This window comes from Rhincodon typus, chromosome 31, assembly GCF_021869965.1.
Source record: "Rhincodon typus isolate 14 chromosome 31, sRhiTyp1.1, whole genome shotgun sequence".
Lineage (NCBI taxonomy): Eukaryota > Metazoa > Chordata > Chondrichthyes > Orectolobiformes > Rhincodontidae > Rhincodon > Rhincodon typus.
Genome location: NC_063362.1, coordinates 24,216,157 through 24,231,811, shown reverse-complemented (window position 1 = coordinate 24,231,811; position 15,655 = coordinate 24,216,157). Strand labels below are relative to the sequence as shown.

General features: G+C 39.2%; 1 protein-coding gene across 2 annotated transcripts in view; it reads left to right on the top strand.

The window, feature by feature from the left end:
• vps13d (vacuolar protein sorting 13 homolog D) overlaps positions 1 to 15,655 on the top strand; it is a 259,288-nt gene that overhangs the window by 53,422 nt on the left and 190,211 nt on the right. For both annotated transcript variants that reach the window (XM_048615025.1, XM_048615024.1), the window contains exons 20-23: positions 1,215 to 2,252; positions 3,415 to 3,505; positions 8,608 to 8,734; positions 10,289 to 10,469. In XM_048615025.1, the coding sequence (XP_048470982.1) occupies positions 1,215 to 2,252; positions 3,415 to 3,505; positions 8,608 to 8,734; positions 10,289 to 10,469 (1,437 nt within the window). The remainder of the gene's footprint in view (positions 1 to 1,214; positions 2,253 to 3,414; positions 3,506 to 8,607; positions 8,735 to 10,288; positions 10,470 to 15,655) is intronic.

The window sequence follows — 15,655 nt, the reverse complement described above, 5'->3', positions numbered from 1 at the left end:
CAATGCAAAACTATATTATTTCCTGTGAAATGAATGGAATCTATCGCTACCTTTTGAGCCTCATTAGAATTTTTGTGCATTCCTCTTTTATGCTCGAGTTAATTGTCAGTAATCGTTCCCTTTACTGGTTGTCATAACTTCCTTTCAGTAGTGTTTCTGCGCTGCCAAACGTCACATTGTAATGTAATCCAGGGTCATAGCAGTAGCACCCTGCATTTGGAATTTGATTTTGTACTTGTCCTCACATACACCTATCGAAATTTTGATAGCTGGTTTGAGAGATTGAATGAAACAACAGAATTGTTACTATGCTCTAATTATAGATAGTGAGTAATTTTCAGAGTACCATCCATAATAAAACTGTACCTTTATCGAGCTGTTTTATTCCCTCCTGAAAGAATATACTAAAATATATCATTGATCTTTATAGCAACCTAAAAGAAATCCTCTTTTTCATGGCTGTCTTTCCAGCTGGAATCTGGCCAGTCACTTAACTAAAGGTAGCTTAGCCTACTGCTTACTTGCTAACAGATCTTATTGTTTCATGTTCCAGATGAACAGCAGCACAGTGGCTCAGTGGTTAGCACCGCCGTCTCTCAGCGCCAGGGATCTGGGTTCAATGACAGCCTCGGGTGACTGTCTGTGTGGAGTTTGCACGTTTCCCCGTGTCTGCATGGGTTTTCTCCGGGTGCTCCAGCTTCTTCCCACAGTCCAAAGCTATGAACATTACATGGCTGGCCATGCTAAATTGCTCTGTAGTGTTCAGGGTTGTGCAGGAAAAGTGGATTAGGGTTACAGGGATAGGGTGGGTCTGGGTGCAGTGCTCTTTGGAGGGGCAGTATGGACTCAATGGGTTGAATGATCTACTTCCACACTGTAGGGATTCTATTATTCTAAAGAGCAATGGAATTGGCAAAAAGATCATCTACGCATGCTTGTTGCCAGTACTGGTACTAGTGCTACTCTTCCACCCCAACAACCCAGTTATGAATCCCTAAAAAGCAACCTAAGTTGGAACATCAACTGCTGGAAACGTTCAGCAGGTCAGACAGCATCTCTGGAAAGAGGAAGATGGTGGTTATTATTTTGAATCAGTGACAGTTTGTCAGGCACTCCTATTAAAATGAGTGCCAGTGATTTGATATAGTGTAACTGCAGAATAGTCAAACCCAAGGACAGATGTAATTTTGTGTAATTGTTTCTATTCTATACAGGTAATGTTGGCAAAACACGTTTATGAACAGGTCCTACAGACACTGGACAACCTGACATACAGTGAGGATCTCAGCAAAACTCCACATGGTTCAACCACTGCCACACCAGAATCTCTCAATACTACTTCTACGTTGAGAAGCCCAAAATTCTCTGATCTCCAACGAGAGTGGAAAGGGAGTGGGCTTTTTGGCCAAGTGAGCTACCCATCAACTCCAGTTGATTTTCCAGTTCCGGAGTCAAGATCGTTCACTCAAATTCATGCTAATTTCTGCATCTCTGAGCTGCAGGTTCAGCTGTGTGGGGATCTCACTCTAGAATCGCAAGGATTGGTTAGTTTAACATTTCAAGACTTTGAAGTTGACTTCACTAAAGACCACCCTCATACGCTCGCCATCCAGATCACTCTGCGGTCGCTGCTGATGGAGGATTTGTTGGAAAAGAATCCAGACTCAAAATATAAACATCTAATGGTGTCTAGAGGAGCACCGAAACCTTCCAGTTTCACTCAAAAAGAATACCTGTCGCAGTCTTGTCCATCTGTCTCCAACATAGAATATCCTGAAATGCCCCGATCCCTTCCAGCTCACGTAGAAGAAGCACAAAACGTCTTCCAGTTTTACCAGAGGCCAATCTCTACACGAAGAAAGCGAAACATGGACAAAAACATAGAGTATCCTATGACCCCGCCGCCATCCCCAACATTGAAAAGCTCCAAGTTGCACTGTACTAGAACAAATTTTGACGAATCATTAGTGCATATTAATGTTTTTCTGGTGGATAAGAAGCATCCGGAATTTTCCACACGTTACAACAAGGTCAACAGAAGTGTAGATGTAGATTTCAACTGTTTGGATGTGTTAATCACACTTCAAACCTGGGTGATGATTTTGGATTTCTTTGGGATTGGCTCAACGGCTAACAACCATGGCTTGAAACCTCCTGTGGAGGAGCTCCAGCATCAACCAACATCCAGTGGATCAGGTGCTCCATCTGAGGCAGGCCAGGAGGAACCAGTCAACACAAAATTGGATCTGAAGGTTGTTGTGCATTTTATTTCTTAGCTGGGCATTAATTGTACTGAAACTAATTGAGAGGGATTCTGGCAGATGTGCATGATTTAAGTACATGTACGTAGACATACAGTGTTTCTTGCAGAAATACCTTTGTTGGAGTTATAACGCAGTTTGTTTAAAGGAGCATTCTGCATAAGACATTAAGATTGTTGACCTCCAAATTATAATTTTTTTTGACACAATTGCCTGTTGTGAACAGGCCAGGGTAGCAACTGGATTATTACACACATTTCCTATCTGTTGACATATCTTGATATGTCTGCTCACTAATGTGTGGGTTCAAGCAAATTTGTAGAATGTAATTCCTGCATTTATATCCTTACAGCAGTAGATGCAAAGGACAATTGTGCAATCAATTATACAGGAATCAATTGATATCTTTTCAGTGGTCTGTCAGTACTGAGGCTGGGCTCCATTTCAGAGCATCTTCCTCCTGCTCTCCAGCTTGAGACTAGCAGTTCAGTTATTGTAGATCTGTTTAATACACACGAATGGCCTTAAAGAAAGTAGGTAAAGATCAGTTACAGTGCAGCTGAGATTCTATTCTACCCATAAATGTGGTGGCAGATCCAATTGTTGTACCTTGCATAATGTTTCCTAAAATGTTTTAAAGGTTGCAGATGCCCCAGAGGGTAAACAAATGCCAGGAATTTTGATTTGTTAGAAAGACCCGTTCAGTCATTGCAGTCATGTTTACTGAGGTTTGAGGTTGATATAACACGTGATTGTATGTTGTCCTTTCCTGCTGCTTTTCCTAATCAATTTTCCTATATCACTCATCATGATTTCTTTGGAGTTTTAGTTGCGACTGATTCACTACATCAGTAGTGTGTAACCTACAGGCCCCTAAGTCCTGAAAATGTGGATCCTGACTCCTGCATCAGTTTTCCAGGCTTTCTTTTTTCTTAATTGCTGGGTTTTGATGGGTCTGCAAGTTTGGAAAGATAGTTCTTAGCATTGCTATCTAATTAACAACTTATGCATCAGAAACCGATATGTTAGTTGAAGACAATGATTGTATAAGCAAATTAATGATAACGGCATTTCTGTTCAAGTGTTGCCTCCAAAGACAATAGCTGGAAAACCCATGCCATTATCCAATGGAATGATTTTATTTTCCTCGCAGGTTCACTCCCTGTCTCTGGTATTGAATAAGAAGACAAATGAACTTGCCAAAGCTAATGTATCAAAACTGTCAGCACATCTTGCACTGATTGGTGAGTCCTATACTATTCTGAGAGTTTTGAAGCAGTATAGTATGAACACATGAATTTTGGGTTAAATATGCATGTGTTAGGAGGGGAGATATCTTTGAATGACCACTAACACACAGTTGCTCTTTACAGGTATAATTAAAAACCACAGGTACATAACAGCAAAATTTGGTACATCAAGGTTTGGCATTGTAATCTACCATGTTTTTGTAGGACATAAGTAAAGTGCCCATCTAGTTGCGACATAATCCACCAGCTGGTGTAACTGCACCCATCATAGACCCCAGTGTTTCATGTGGTACATCACTGGCAACAACAAAAGAAAATCTCATGTTTGTAACTAGAGGTCATAGATTTAAAATAATTGGTGAGAGAATTAGTGACGGAATGATGTGGTTTTTCAAACAGTTTTGTCAGGAACACACTAAATGAATCAGTGGTACAGATGGAATTCCATAAGAACTTTTATAAAGGCCGTTGGCAGTAAAGAGAACTAGTTTTCAGGGTTATGGAGAAGAGGCTGGTCTGTGAGACCAAATTGGATTGCTCTGCCAAAAAGCTCATACAAACATGATGTGTGAATGCTCACTTTTTGTACTGCTACAGAATCATAGAATCTTACAGCACATATAGAAAATTGGTTAACAGGCAAGAATCAAAAGGTGTTGCAAGGATTGCAGAGCAGTTGATGGCAGAGATGAACAGTGGGCTGAAAGATGGCAATATGAGTTTTTATTTTAAATATACGTAGAATACAAGAGCAAAGAAAATAGCAAGACCTGCAATTACGTAGTGCCTTCCGTGATCACTACATCACTCGAAGCACATGCCAGAAGCATTCCATTAGCTATCATGTCAATGCTATGATGTAGCTACAATCATTTTATGCACAGCAAGTTTCAACAAACAAGTAAGGTAATGACCAGATAATCTGTTTTTGTTTTGTTGAATTGAGGTAATACCAGGATAATTCTCCTGCTGTTCTTCAAAATAGTGCCATGAAGACGCTCCATTAGCGGGCAGATGAAATTTAATGTCACATCCAGATAACAGCACCTTCAACATTGCAGCGCTCCCTCAGTAATGCACTGACATGATGGCCTTGATGTTTGTGTGCAAATTATGGAGTTGAGCTTCAACCTATATCCTTGTGCCCAGAGGTGAGAGTGCTATAAACAAGTCAGGTTTGAGGCATAGCTTATAAGCAAATTTTATGGTCTTTGTACAAATAATGCTGGATGCAGTTTTAGGTGATCTGTTACAGAAAGGACATTAAAATCAGAGAGAATATGAAGTATCAATGGTGTTAAAATATCAAAATTAATAAAGGTTATGGTAATACATGAGACAAGACAAGACTATCTTTGCTAGTTAGTGTTAACTGAAGATTGTCATCAAAGAGTTTGAGAATTTATTTTTATGTAAAGTGTTATAGGAATATGGCATGTTTTACAACAGAATAAATTAGGTAGCAGTCATTGAATCTCTCAAGGCAACATTAGATAAATATTTGGAATTAGGGAGATGCAGGGGTTTTAGAAGGAAAAAGGGCAGTAGATACAGAATTATAAGAAATTTTGGATTGCTTTGGCGAAGGTCTGATAGGCAGAATGGCCAACTTCATTGCAAACATCTATGGTTATATATGATTGTGTATGGCTCTTCTGAATCATACACTAGCTATTTTGGGATTACACACGAATTGTGCAGTGTAAATCATCCAGCTCCCACTGAGGTTCTATTTATAAAATAATTTTGAGTAAAAGACTCTGCCTTTACTGTTACTGCAATCTGCCCTCACCCCAAACCACCAGTGACAGAGCATCCTACTCCACAACAAATATGGCCAAAGCAACTGTATTTCCAAATAAAAATGAGAAGCATATGGCCTCAAATAGAACGAACAAAGGACAGGATATTTCTGCACCCATTCTAGAAATGTCCGGCAACACGTACCAAACTACTGCCAGGAGGATAAGTATGCCTGAAATATGATTGTCTTGACCTGCATTCACCAAACTATTTATTAGTTACTTCTTTGTTCATTCCATTCAGCTGACTAAACGAGGTCACCTAAAATGCACATTGCTATCAGTGTAAGCACAATGATGCCAAGAAACCTTTTGTGGTCTTCTCGAAGAGTGGTCTGCAGTGACTTTGCTATGATCTGTATGCAATACGCATTTCAAAAAGTGGAGTTCTACCACTAGGTGTCACCCATTACTTTGTAATTTCAATTGAGAAGACATAAAGTAATTGCCATAATCATGACTTCTAAATGCCCTAGGGTATTGTATGACCTGTTTATTATTCTCAAAAATAGTGTTATGGAAACATGAGATTATTAGTTATATCGGTTATCTTGTTTTGAAGTTCCGTGCTTGTATTTTCATAGAATCATAGGATGCCTATAGTATGGAAGCAGGCCATTCGGTCCATTAAGTCCATACTGACTCTCCAAAGAGCATCCCACCCAGGCTGCTCTCTTCTATATTAGCATGGCCAATCCATCTTACCTGCACATCTTTGGACTGTGAAAGGAAACCGGAGCGCCTGGAGAAACCCATACAGACACGAGGAGAATGTGCAAACTCTAATTTGCCAATTAGTTTACCCAATTGTGATAAACCAACTATAAATTCAAGTCGTATTCATTAAATGGATGTTTCACTGTTTTTGTTGAGGTTTCTGCAATGAGCTTGTACAAGATCAGGAGTTTCTTCTCGTCAGTTGTTGGACGTAAGCATCACTGGCTGGGCCAGCATTTATTGCCCATCCTTAGTTGCACTTTAGAAGGTTGGTGGTGAACTCATCTTGAAACACTGCAGTCCACGTGCTGTAGACTGGCCCACAATGCAGTTTATTACAGGTTGAATTCCAGGACTTCGACACACTGACAGTGAGGGAATAAAGATATATTTCCAAGGCAGGATTGTGAGTGGCTTGGCAGGGAACTGGCAAGTAGTGATGCTCCCATGTATCTATTGTCCTGTCCTTCTAGACGGAAGTGGTCGTTAGAAGGTGCTGTCAAAGGATCCTTTCAGATGTACCTTTGTGTACATAGACTGAAAATTATTGAAATAATTCATCAAATGCTCAGTCCATGAGTTTCTTCGAAATGCTACTACTAACAAGTCAGTCAATGTGCAAGGCTGAATACTGAGCTTAATGTTTTTTTAAAAAAACAAGTTGTCTGAATGTTGTTCCTGAATTTCCTTACTTGCACATGAAATTTTTGGGGGGGCTGCCTTCTTGAACTACTTGTTCCTGTGCCTCCACAATGAATCTACGTACGGAACACTGAATACAGATCCAGCGATGATGGAGAAACCATACTGTATTTATAAGTCAGAAATTATGTCTGTTCTGAGGAAGGGTCACCGGACCCAAAACATTAACTCTGTTTTCTCCTTCACAGATGCTGCCAGACCTGCTGAGCTTTTCCAGCAACTTTGTTTTTGTTCCTGATTTACAGCATCCTCAGTTCTTATGGTTTTTATTATGTCTGTTGGAGCTGTTGGTATCCCCATTGTATTGTAGCTTTTAGCCTTCTTGCTATCTTGATGTTAGAGGTCACAAGGTAGATCACTGTTTGAAATGTTGTAATACATTCTATAGATCAATGACCAGTGGTGGAAGAGCACCAGAAAAGAAAACTGTCTGTTCTGGGCAGTATTGCATCATTGTTTAGTCTTTGAAGAATCAGCATCGAAGATATTTGATGCAGAGTGTCTAATCTCTCTTTTAAATTTAAAGATATCTATTTCTCTGATGTTTTTGGTAGTAGTAACTCCTAAAATGTTGTTGGTGGAAAATTTGGCATCGATGATGTGAAGTTGGGTAATATAGCTGGACTTTCTTTTCAAATGATTGTTGTCCACCACTTACTTGATATGAACATTATGTAGAGCATGTCAGTTTGGATGTTATCTGGCTTCTTCCAAAGTCTGGCATGTGCCTATTTGTTATCTGAGATTTGAACCTTGAGTTGTTAATAAGTAGCTCCACTCCTGATGTTAGGGAAAGTCACTGAAGTGGTTGAAGATGAGAGCGTTTCCCTAAGGAAGTTCCACAGCTTTGGTGATCTAATACGAGGCCTGTGACAATAGCAGCCACATGTTGTGATGCAGTTATGACTCAATCTGTTAGATTTCCATTTCATCCCCGGCCCTCATTGTGTTACTAGGGCTTGTTGGTTTGATTCTGTGGCACCCTGGCCACCTTTCTTCTTCATTTAGTATGACTTAAAAAAAAATGTTAACTGGCCATTTATCTCCTTGTCCTGCTCTGTGCGAGCAGGTAATTAATTTTTAGCCAACTATTTTAGTAAGTTTCTGAGAAATGATAAAATATCACATAAAAATCTTGTCCAGTTGCCTAGCCAACAACTGAAAGCATTTTATCTGATTGTAGCAAATTCATTGAACTTATTTGATTAATACTCTGTAGCAAACTGTGCACACAATGTTTCACTTCAATCAGTATCAGTGTTCCAGTGTTAACTCCAATCGTATGACTGATGTGTTCATACTATTGTAACCATAATTTATCACCTTCAGAATTGGTTGTATCATGCAGTATTGAAACACGAAAGAATGGTGGGCAAATTTTAAATCTCTGCTTTATTAAATACCAGTCTCTGGTTTGTTCCTATAGGGTAGTACTGAGTGAAGGTGACGTGTTCTTCCCAACTGAGAATTTCCATCAGTCCTGGTGGGATATTTGTTTGCTTTCAAATCAAAAGCAAAATGCTTAAAAGCAGTGAAAGATATTCTCATTTCTTAATGGTAGCTGAGTTGACCTTGCAGTCTATCCTTACAGGGTGGAAAGTGGAGCAACTACACTACTTAAATAAATATGTTATTAGATAGTTAGGAGGGAAGGAACCTGGGAGAAGTGCATCCTACGAAGACCTTGCTGACACTTTGAAAATGAAAACATGTTGAGAAATGGAATGTAATTGTACAAAGTGTGTGGTCACCCATTCTGTTTCTACACAATTGAAGCTGTTCAAATGTTCTTATTAGTTTGATTTATTTTATCAGTAAATACATAGGCAGCAGTATCTAGATTGGTAATTGTGATTATGCATTTATATCATGCAGAAGGGGACTTTGCTCTACAAGGCAGTCTCGGAAGCCTTTCCCTCAGTGATCTGACACCCCATGGAGAGCTGTACAGGGAACGTTTTACCACTAGTGGCAAAGAAGCACTCATCTTCAACATTTACAAGTATGCATTTGTGTCTGTGTAATATTTTTAACAACTTTTACTTTATCCATAAAATGCTACAAATGCTTTTTTCTGGGTTCGTGCAAATAAAATTGAAAGGTAATAAAAATCTCCAGTTGGGTTTTGACATTGAATGAATGTTATATGTCAAAACTACAAAATGAAAGAATAAAAGTATTCTTAAATTATGCCTATATATATCCATGATTGAAAGGTCCTATTCAATCTTCGAGTGCCTGACAGAGTGATATAAAAGGAAAGTTGCTACTGGTGAAATTTTTCTCCATTCTACTGCAGAATATTCTATACCAAAACTTTGCAGGCATCAAAAACATGTGAAGTATATATTGCAGGTGTAGAATTGTAATGAGTATGGGTGCTTGAGGGAACAAAATACAGCTGTTATTAAGTCCTGATTGACTTATCATATATTAAAAAAAACTGCTACAGATCTTAAAATTTTATTTTGCCTCAAGTAAAACGTGTTCAGTAAAGGTGAAATGGAGTTTCATATTGCATTTGTAAGTTCTCTATTAGTTTACCACACCTTGTGCACTTACACAGCAGTAGCCCCTGCCCTTGAACTCCAAAACCTGACTACTGTTACCTTTTCATTTGGTTACTATAAACCACCTAAAGGAGTGATTTGCCATCTTTCTATTGTTTCTTATTTATAAGTATGCAGCCTCTATTTGATCACTTGGTACACCTATATTGGAGAACCAATTCGCTTTGACTCCAATTGGGATACATATTGAGGTCTTGATGTGCGCATGGCATTTATACATTCTTTAAACCCATAGACACCCTTCGTGAATTGTTCTTAATTTTTATTTGTTAAAGGTGGTCAAAACTTTTAATATAATGTCTGCAAGCTTTTATAACACAATGTTACATGTTGAACTTTATTAATCTTCTACTTTGGTCATTAATCTTACAATTTCAGTGTCTATTTCTACCTCTATAACATTGCATGAATCCCTAATTGCACCTGCAGCTGGAACCTTCATCTGTGTCTGATCACCAAACTCAATTGTCACAAGGTTCCCTTGATTTCCCATAAGCTACACTACATTAACAACAGCTGATCCAAAACTCTTGACCTGATCCCACCTCATATCAAAGTACACTCATCCCTGTCCCTGCTGAGCTACATTGGTTATTGGTTCTAAAGATCTCAAATTTAAAATTCTCATCCTTGTGTTTAAATCCCTCCCTGCTCTTGTCCTCCTTCCTTTCTCTGTATTATCTACCAGTATGTATCTATGTTCCCAAACACTCAATTTCTGTGTCACTCTGTCCTTCAGTGCACACCCCATTCCCTGGTCCCACAGTTGGTTACCATGCCTTCAACTACCTAGGATCCAAGCACTGGAATACTGTTCCTAAGGCGATCCACTTCTCTATCATCTTCCCTCATTATAGCCTATGTTTTTAACCAAGTGTTTGGTCATTCTAATTTTTCCTAATTTGGCTTGCTGTTGACCTGCATCTTTGAGAACTAATGAATGTAAGTTATTGTTGAATAAGGCAATTCTTTTCCTCTGAAACCAGGTATGGCAGACCAGACCCGAAGCTTAAGCGAGATTGTGACATGAGAGTGAGCCTTCAAATGGCATCAGTGCAGTATGTTCACACCCAGCGCTTCCAAGCCGAAGTGGTGGCTTTTATTCAGCATTTCACTCAGCTACAGGATGTACTGGGGCGGCAGAGAGCAGCCATAGAGGGACAAGCAGTAAGACATTTACGTACCTATTACTATGTGTTGAGCAATAAGGGATCATGAAATTTGATGTTCATTCAGAATCCTTTTTACTAACTCTGGCTTGCTTTCCTTTCCAGTTCAAAGGCACTGAAGCCAGTTGCAATACAGCAGCAGCTATGTTAGTTGATATCAATTCACTCAGCACAACCCTGGTATCTTCTTATCTGGATGACTCAGTTGTACGCTACTTCATCATATAGCCATGCTGAGAGAGTTGGGATTTCTTCTAGATTTCACATACTTAAAGAATTCAGAGTGCACTGTTTTATGAAAGGGAAATAGAATACCATCGAAGTGTTTCTGTATCAGGGCAGCTGAACGCCAATAATTCATTGTGCACCTTATTTCATTTTTTTTTATTCAGGTGTTCAGTTTTAGGGAATTGTGCTTTGTTCAAAAGCTTGTATATCTCACTGATTTGAAGCAGTTCTGGCTATGCCTTTGAGAAAAACATGATTCTGGTCTTTGTGTCTAAATGTTGCTACCGTCATTGTATGGTGTGAAAATATTTGTAAACCTCCATATGACAGTTCATCTTTGCATCAGTCTTCACAGTGGAAACCCAATCCAATCCCAGAACTTAGAGAGCCAGGTCGCAGAGGTGAGTACAGTTGCCATCAATAAGGAGAAGGTGCTGTGGAAGCTGAAAGATCTGAAGGTGGATAAATCACCTGGACTAGGTGAACTACATCCCAGAGTTCTGAAGGAGATAGCAGAGGAGATTGTGGAGACTTTGGTGCTGATCTTTCAGCAAACACAGGAGTAAGGGAGGGTTCCAGAGGGCTGGAAAATGGCTAATATAGCATTCCCGTTTAAGAAGGGAGGAAGGCGGTAAATTATAGGCCAGTTAGTCATCCGTAAGATTTTACGGTCCATTGGTAAGAATGAGATTGTGGAATACTTGGAAGTGCATGGTAAAATAGTTCTGAATCAGCATAACTTCGTCAAAGGAAGGTAATGCCTGACAAATCTGTTAAATTCTTTGAGGAGCTAATGAGCAAGTTCGACAAAGAAAAGCCAGTGGATGTGATGTATTTGAATTTCCAGAATGCCTTTGAGGAGGTGCGTCACAGGAGACTGCGAAATAAGAGCCCATGGTGTTATGGACAAGGTAATAAGATGGAAAGAGGACTAGATGACTGGCAAAAGGCAGAACATAGGGATAAAGGTCTTTTTTCAGGATAGCGGATAGTGGCTAGTGGAGTTTTGTACGGGTCTGTGTTATTCATGTTATACATTAACAATATGGATGAATAACTGAGGGCATTGTTGCTAAGTTTGCAGGTGAAACAAGCATTGGTGAAGAGAAGGGTAGTGTTGAGGAAGTGGGGAGGCTGCCAAAGGATTTTGACAGGCTAGGAGAGTGGGTAAAGTGGCTGATGGAATACAATGTAGGAGAATGTGAGGTATGTACTTTGGTAGGAAGAATAGAAGCATAGTCTATTTTCTAAATGGGGAACGGTTTTGGAAATCTGAAGCACAGCGGGATTTGGGAGTCCAAGTTCAGGATTCTCTTAAGGTTAACATGTAGGTTCAGTTGGTAGCTAGGAAAGCAAATGCATTGTTTGCATTCATTTCAAGAGGGCTAGAATCCAAGAGTAGACATGTACTTCTGAGGCTGTATCAAGCTCTTATCAAACCGAATTGGAATATTCTGAGCCTTTTTTGATCTCATGATTGAGGAAAGATGTGCTGACGTCGAAGGGGTTCCAGAGACGGTTTACAAGAATCCTAGGGGATGAAAGGCTTGTGATATGAAGACTGTGGGTCTGTACTTGGAGTTTAGAAGGATGGGGGGGATCTCACTGAAACTTACAGAATACTGAGGGGCCTGGATTGAGTGGAGGTGGCGAATATGTTTTCACTGGTACGAGAGACCAGGACCCAAAGGCACAGCCTCAGAACGAAGGGACGATCCCTCTAGATGAGGAAGGATTTCAGAGGGTGATGAATCAGTGGAATTTATTGCTGCAGAAGGCTGAGGAGGCCAAGTTATTGAGTGTATTTAAGACAGAAATAGGTTCTTGATTGGTAAGGGTATCATGAGCTACGGGGCGAAGGCATGGAAATAGGGTTAAGAAGCATATCAGCCATGATCAAATGTTGGAGCTGATTCGATGGGCCAAATAGACTGATCTTGCTCCTATATGTAATCGTCTATCACCCTTGACAGGATTATCTCGTATGTTGGTTAGTTGTCTTGTGTGACAGACTGTCAGGCAGGCAATCACTTGTTTGCTTTTAGCCGACAAGAACTGGGAAATGGAGGTCAATAAGTTAACATAGTGGAATTAAGTTATGCAGGCTAATAGCCTGGATGTACTGTGCTGTTGAACTGCTGGTTATGTATTGATAATGAAATGAAGCAGTAGGTATTTAGCAAACTGCCAAGTTTAATGATAAAGAAGCTTGCAGCTTCTTGATTAATTGTACTGTTTTCTTTTACTCCGCACTAGATTTTCTTTTGACATTTTGCTCCAGAGCTTTACTTTGGAAGCAACCCAACTAAGTTTGCATTTTTTAAAATATGAGTCAGATTCCAAGATGAATCCAATTGTTGTGAAGAAGATCAGTATTTTATTGCTTTATCATCTGTATTCCTGCAAAGTAGCTTCAGATCAATTCTCTGTAACATTGCTGTGTTTTTTCACATCTCGTAAATATGGATATACGATTAGCAGCAGAATGAGGCAATTTGGCCCCTCAAACCTGATCCAGCATTTAGTGAGATCATGACTGATCTGTTTGTGTTTCAAATTCCATATTCTCATCCACAGGACTTATGTTAACCTTTGATTGCCTTGCCTAGACCTCTGCCAGATTTTTTCCCAATCAGTCAACCTATTCATATCATCCTGCAACCTCTTCACATCCATGTTTTCCTATCTATCTTTGTGTCATCTACAAATTTAGCTACCATACGTTTGTTCCCCTCATTTAAGTAATGGCTTAGCATTGAGGCCCCAAGATAGATCCTGTGGGCCCCAGTGTTACAACCTGCTGATCAGAAAAGTACTAATTGATCCATATTCTTTTCTAACAATGAGCTGATTGAATTTTTTAAATTCAGGTTACCTCCTACACCATGTGCTTTTATTTTGTGGAATAACATTTTGTGACACCTTGTCAAATGCCTCCTGGAGGACTAGGTATGGTATGTTATTAAGTTCCCCCTTATCCATAGCAATTCTACTCCTTAAAAGAATGCCAGTAATTTGGTTGAACATGATTTCCCTTTCACAAAACCATGCTGACTCTTCCAGATTATCTTGAATTTTTCAAAGTTCCCAGCTATAAACCCCTCAATGATCGATTCTAATTTTCCCCATGACAGACATCAAGCTAACTGTTCTGTTGTTTCCTAATGGTTTTCTACTTGTCTCTCCTTTTGAAGAGACAAATTATGTTTGCTACTTTCCAGTCTGATGGAACCTTTCCAGAATCTAGCAAATTTTGAAAAAAAAATGCTGACCCATCTACTTCATTTGCCACCTCTTTTAAGACTCGAGGATCAAGCCCATCAAGATCCTCCCACAGTTTTATCAGTTTGTTGGGGATTGCTTCCCTACTGATGGTCCATCCATAATTTCCTTATTATGTACCATTAACTCCCAAATCTCTCTCACTGTAGAATCAAAACTCACTTTATTTACCCCTTCCCCTTTTATTCACCTGTAGAAACTTTTGCTATTCATTTCTAGCTAGCTTCCTCTCATGTTGTAATTTCTTCTGGTTTACTTTTTGTTATTCTGTGCAGTTCTTTATATTTTGACCAATCATCTGACCTACGACTCATAATATATGCTTGTCCCTTAAGTTTGATGCTTTCCTTAACTACTTTCATTAACCACAGATGATGGGATCTCCCTTTGCAACTTTTTATTATCGTAGGAATATACTGAAATATCTCCTTCAATAGTTGCCATTGCTTGTGTATTGATTTATCTTGTAGCCTAGTATGCCGGTTCACTTCAGCTAGCTCAGTTTTCGTGCCTATATTGTTACCCTTATTTAAGTTTAAAATAATAATCGTAGACCCACTCTTCTCCCTTTCAAGCTAGATGTAAAATTCAATCATATTGTGATCGCTGCCTGAAGGTGCCTTTACTCTGAGATCATGCATTAATCCTGTTTCATTATACAATGCCAAGTCTAATATAATCGACTGTCTAGCTGGTTCCAGAACATGCTGTTGTAAGAAATTATCTCAATAGTATTCTTTGAACACTTCACCCAGACTACCATTGTCAATCTGATTTTTCCAATTTATGTGTTGATTAAAATCACTGATTATTGCTGTTCTTGTATCACAAACATCCAATGTTTCCTGTATACTTGAACCAACATTGTGGTTACTATTAGGAACCTGTTAAGACCACTAATTGCATTGTTCCTCTAATATTTTTCGCCTACACCCAAAGCAGTTCTACATCTTGATTTCCTGAACCAAGGTCATCTTGAACAATGGCACCAATGTCATCTTTTATTAAAAGCAGTATCCCTGCAGCTTTACCTGGCTTCATATTCTTCTGGAATGTCATATACTTCTCAACATTCAGTACTTAAAGCTTGTCATCCTGCAGCCATGTTTCTGTAATGGCTACCAGATCATATTGATTTACTTTAACTCATTTAGTTTATAATGAATGCTATGTGCATTCAGATGAAGAGCTTTTAGGTTTTTTTTATTACCTTTGCAACATCCAGTCTTGACTGTTGGTGTATTGTAAGGTCTTTACTTAGTCCTTTTCTGCAATTCTCTTATCTTCGTTTCCATATTACTACTTTGCTGTCCTCCTATCTCTTGATTTGCTACGTCTACCCAAGTTTGATCTTTCAACCCCTTACTTAGTTTGAAACCTTTTCTATTTTCCTAGTTACTCACTCACTTAGAACACCAGTCCCAGTGTAGTTCAGGTGCATACCGTCCCAAAGATAGAGATCTCACTTTTCCCAGTACTAGTACCAGTGTCCAATGAACTGGAATCCATGTCTCCCACATCATTTTTAGAGCTATGCATTCATTTACCTGAGCATATTTGCCCTATTCCAGTTTCTTGTGCCATTTTTTCCTGATTTCTTCAAATACAATTATCCCACTAATCTGATTTCATGTATTGGTGTCAGTAAACTATAGGGAAAATTATGTTTAAAAA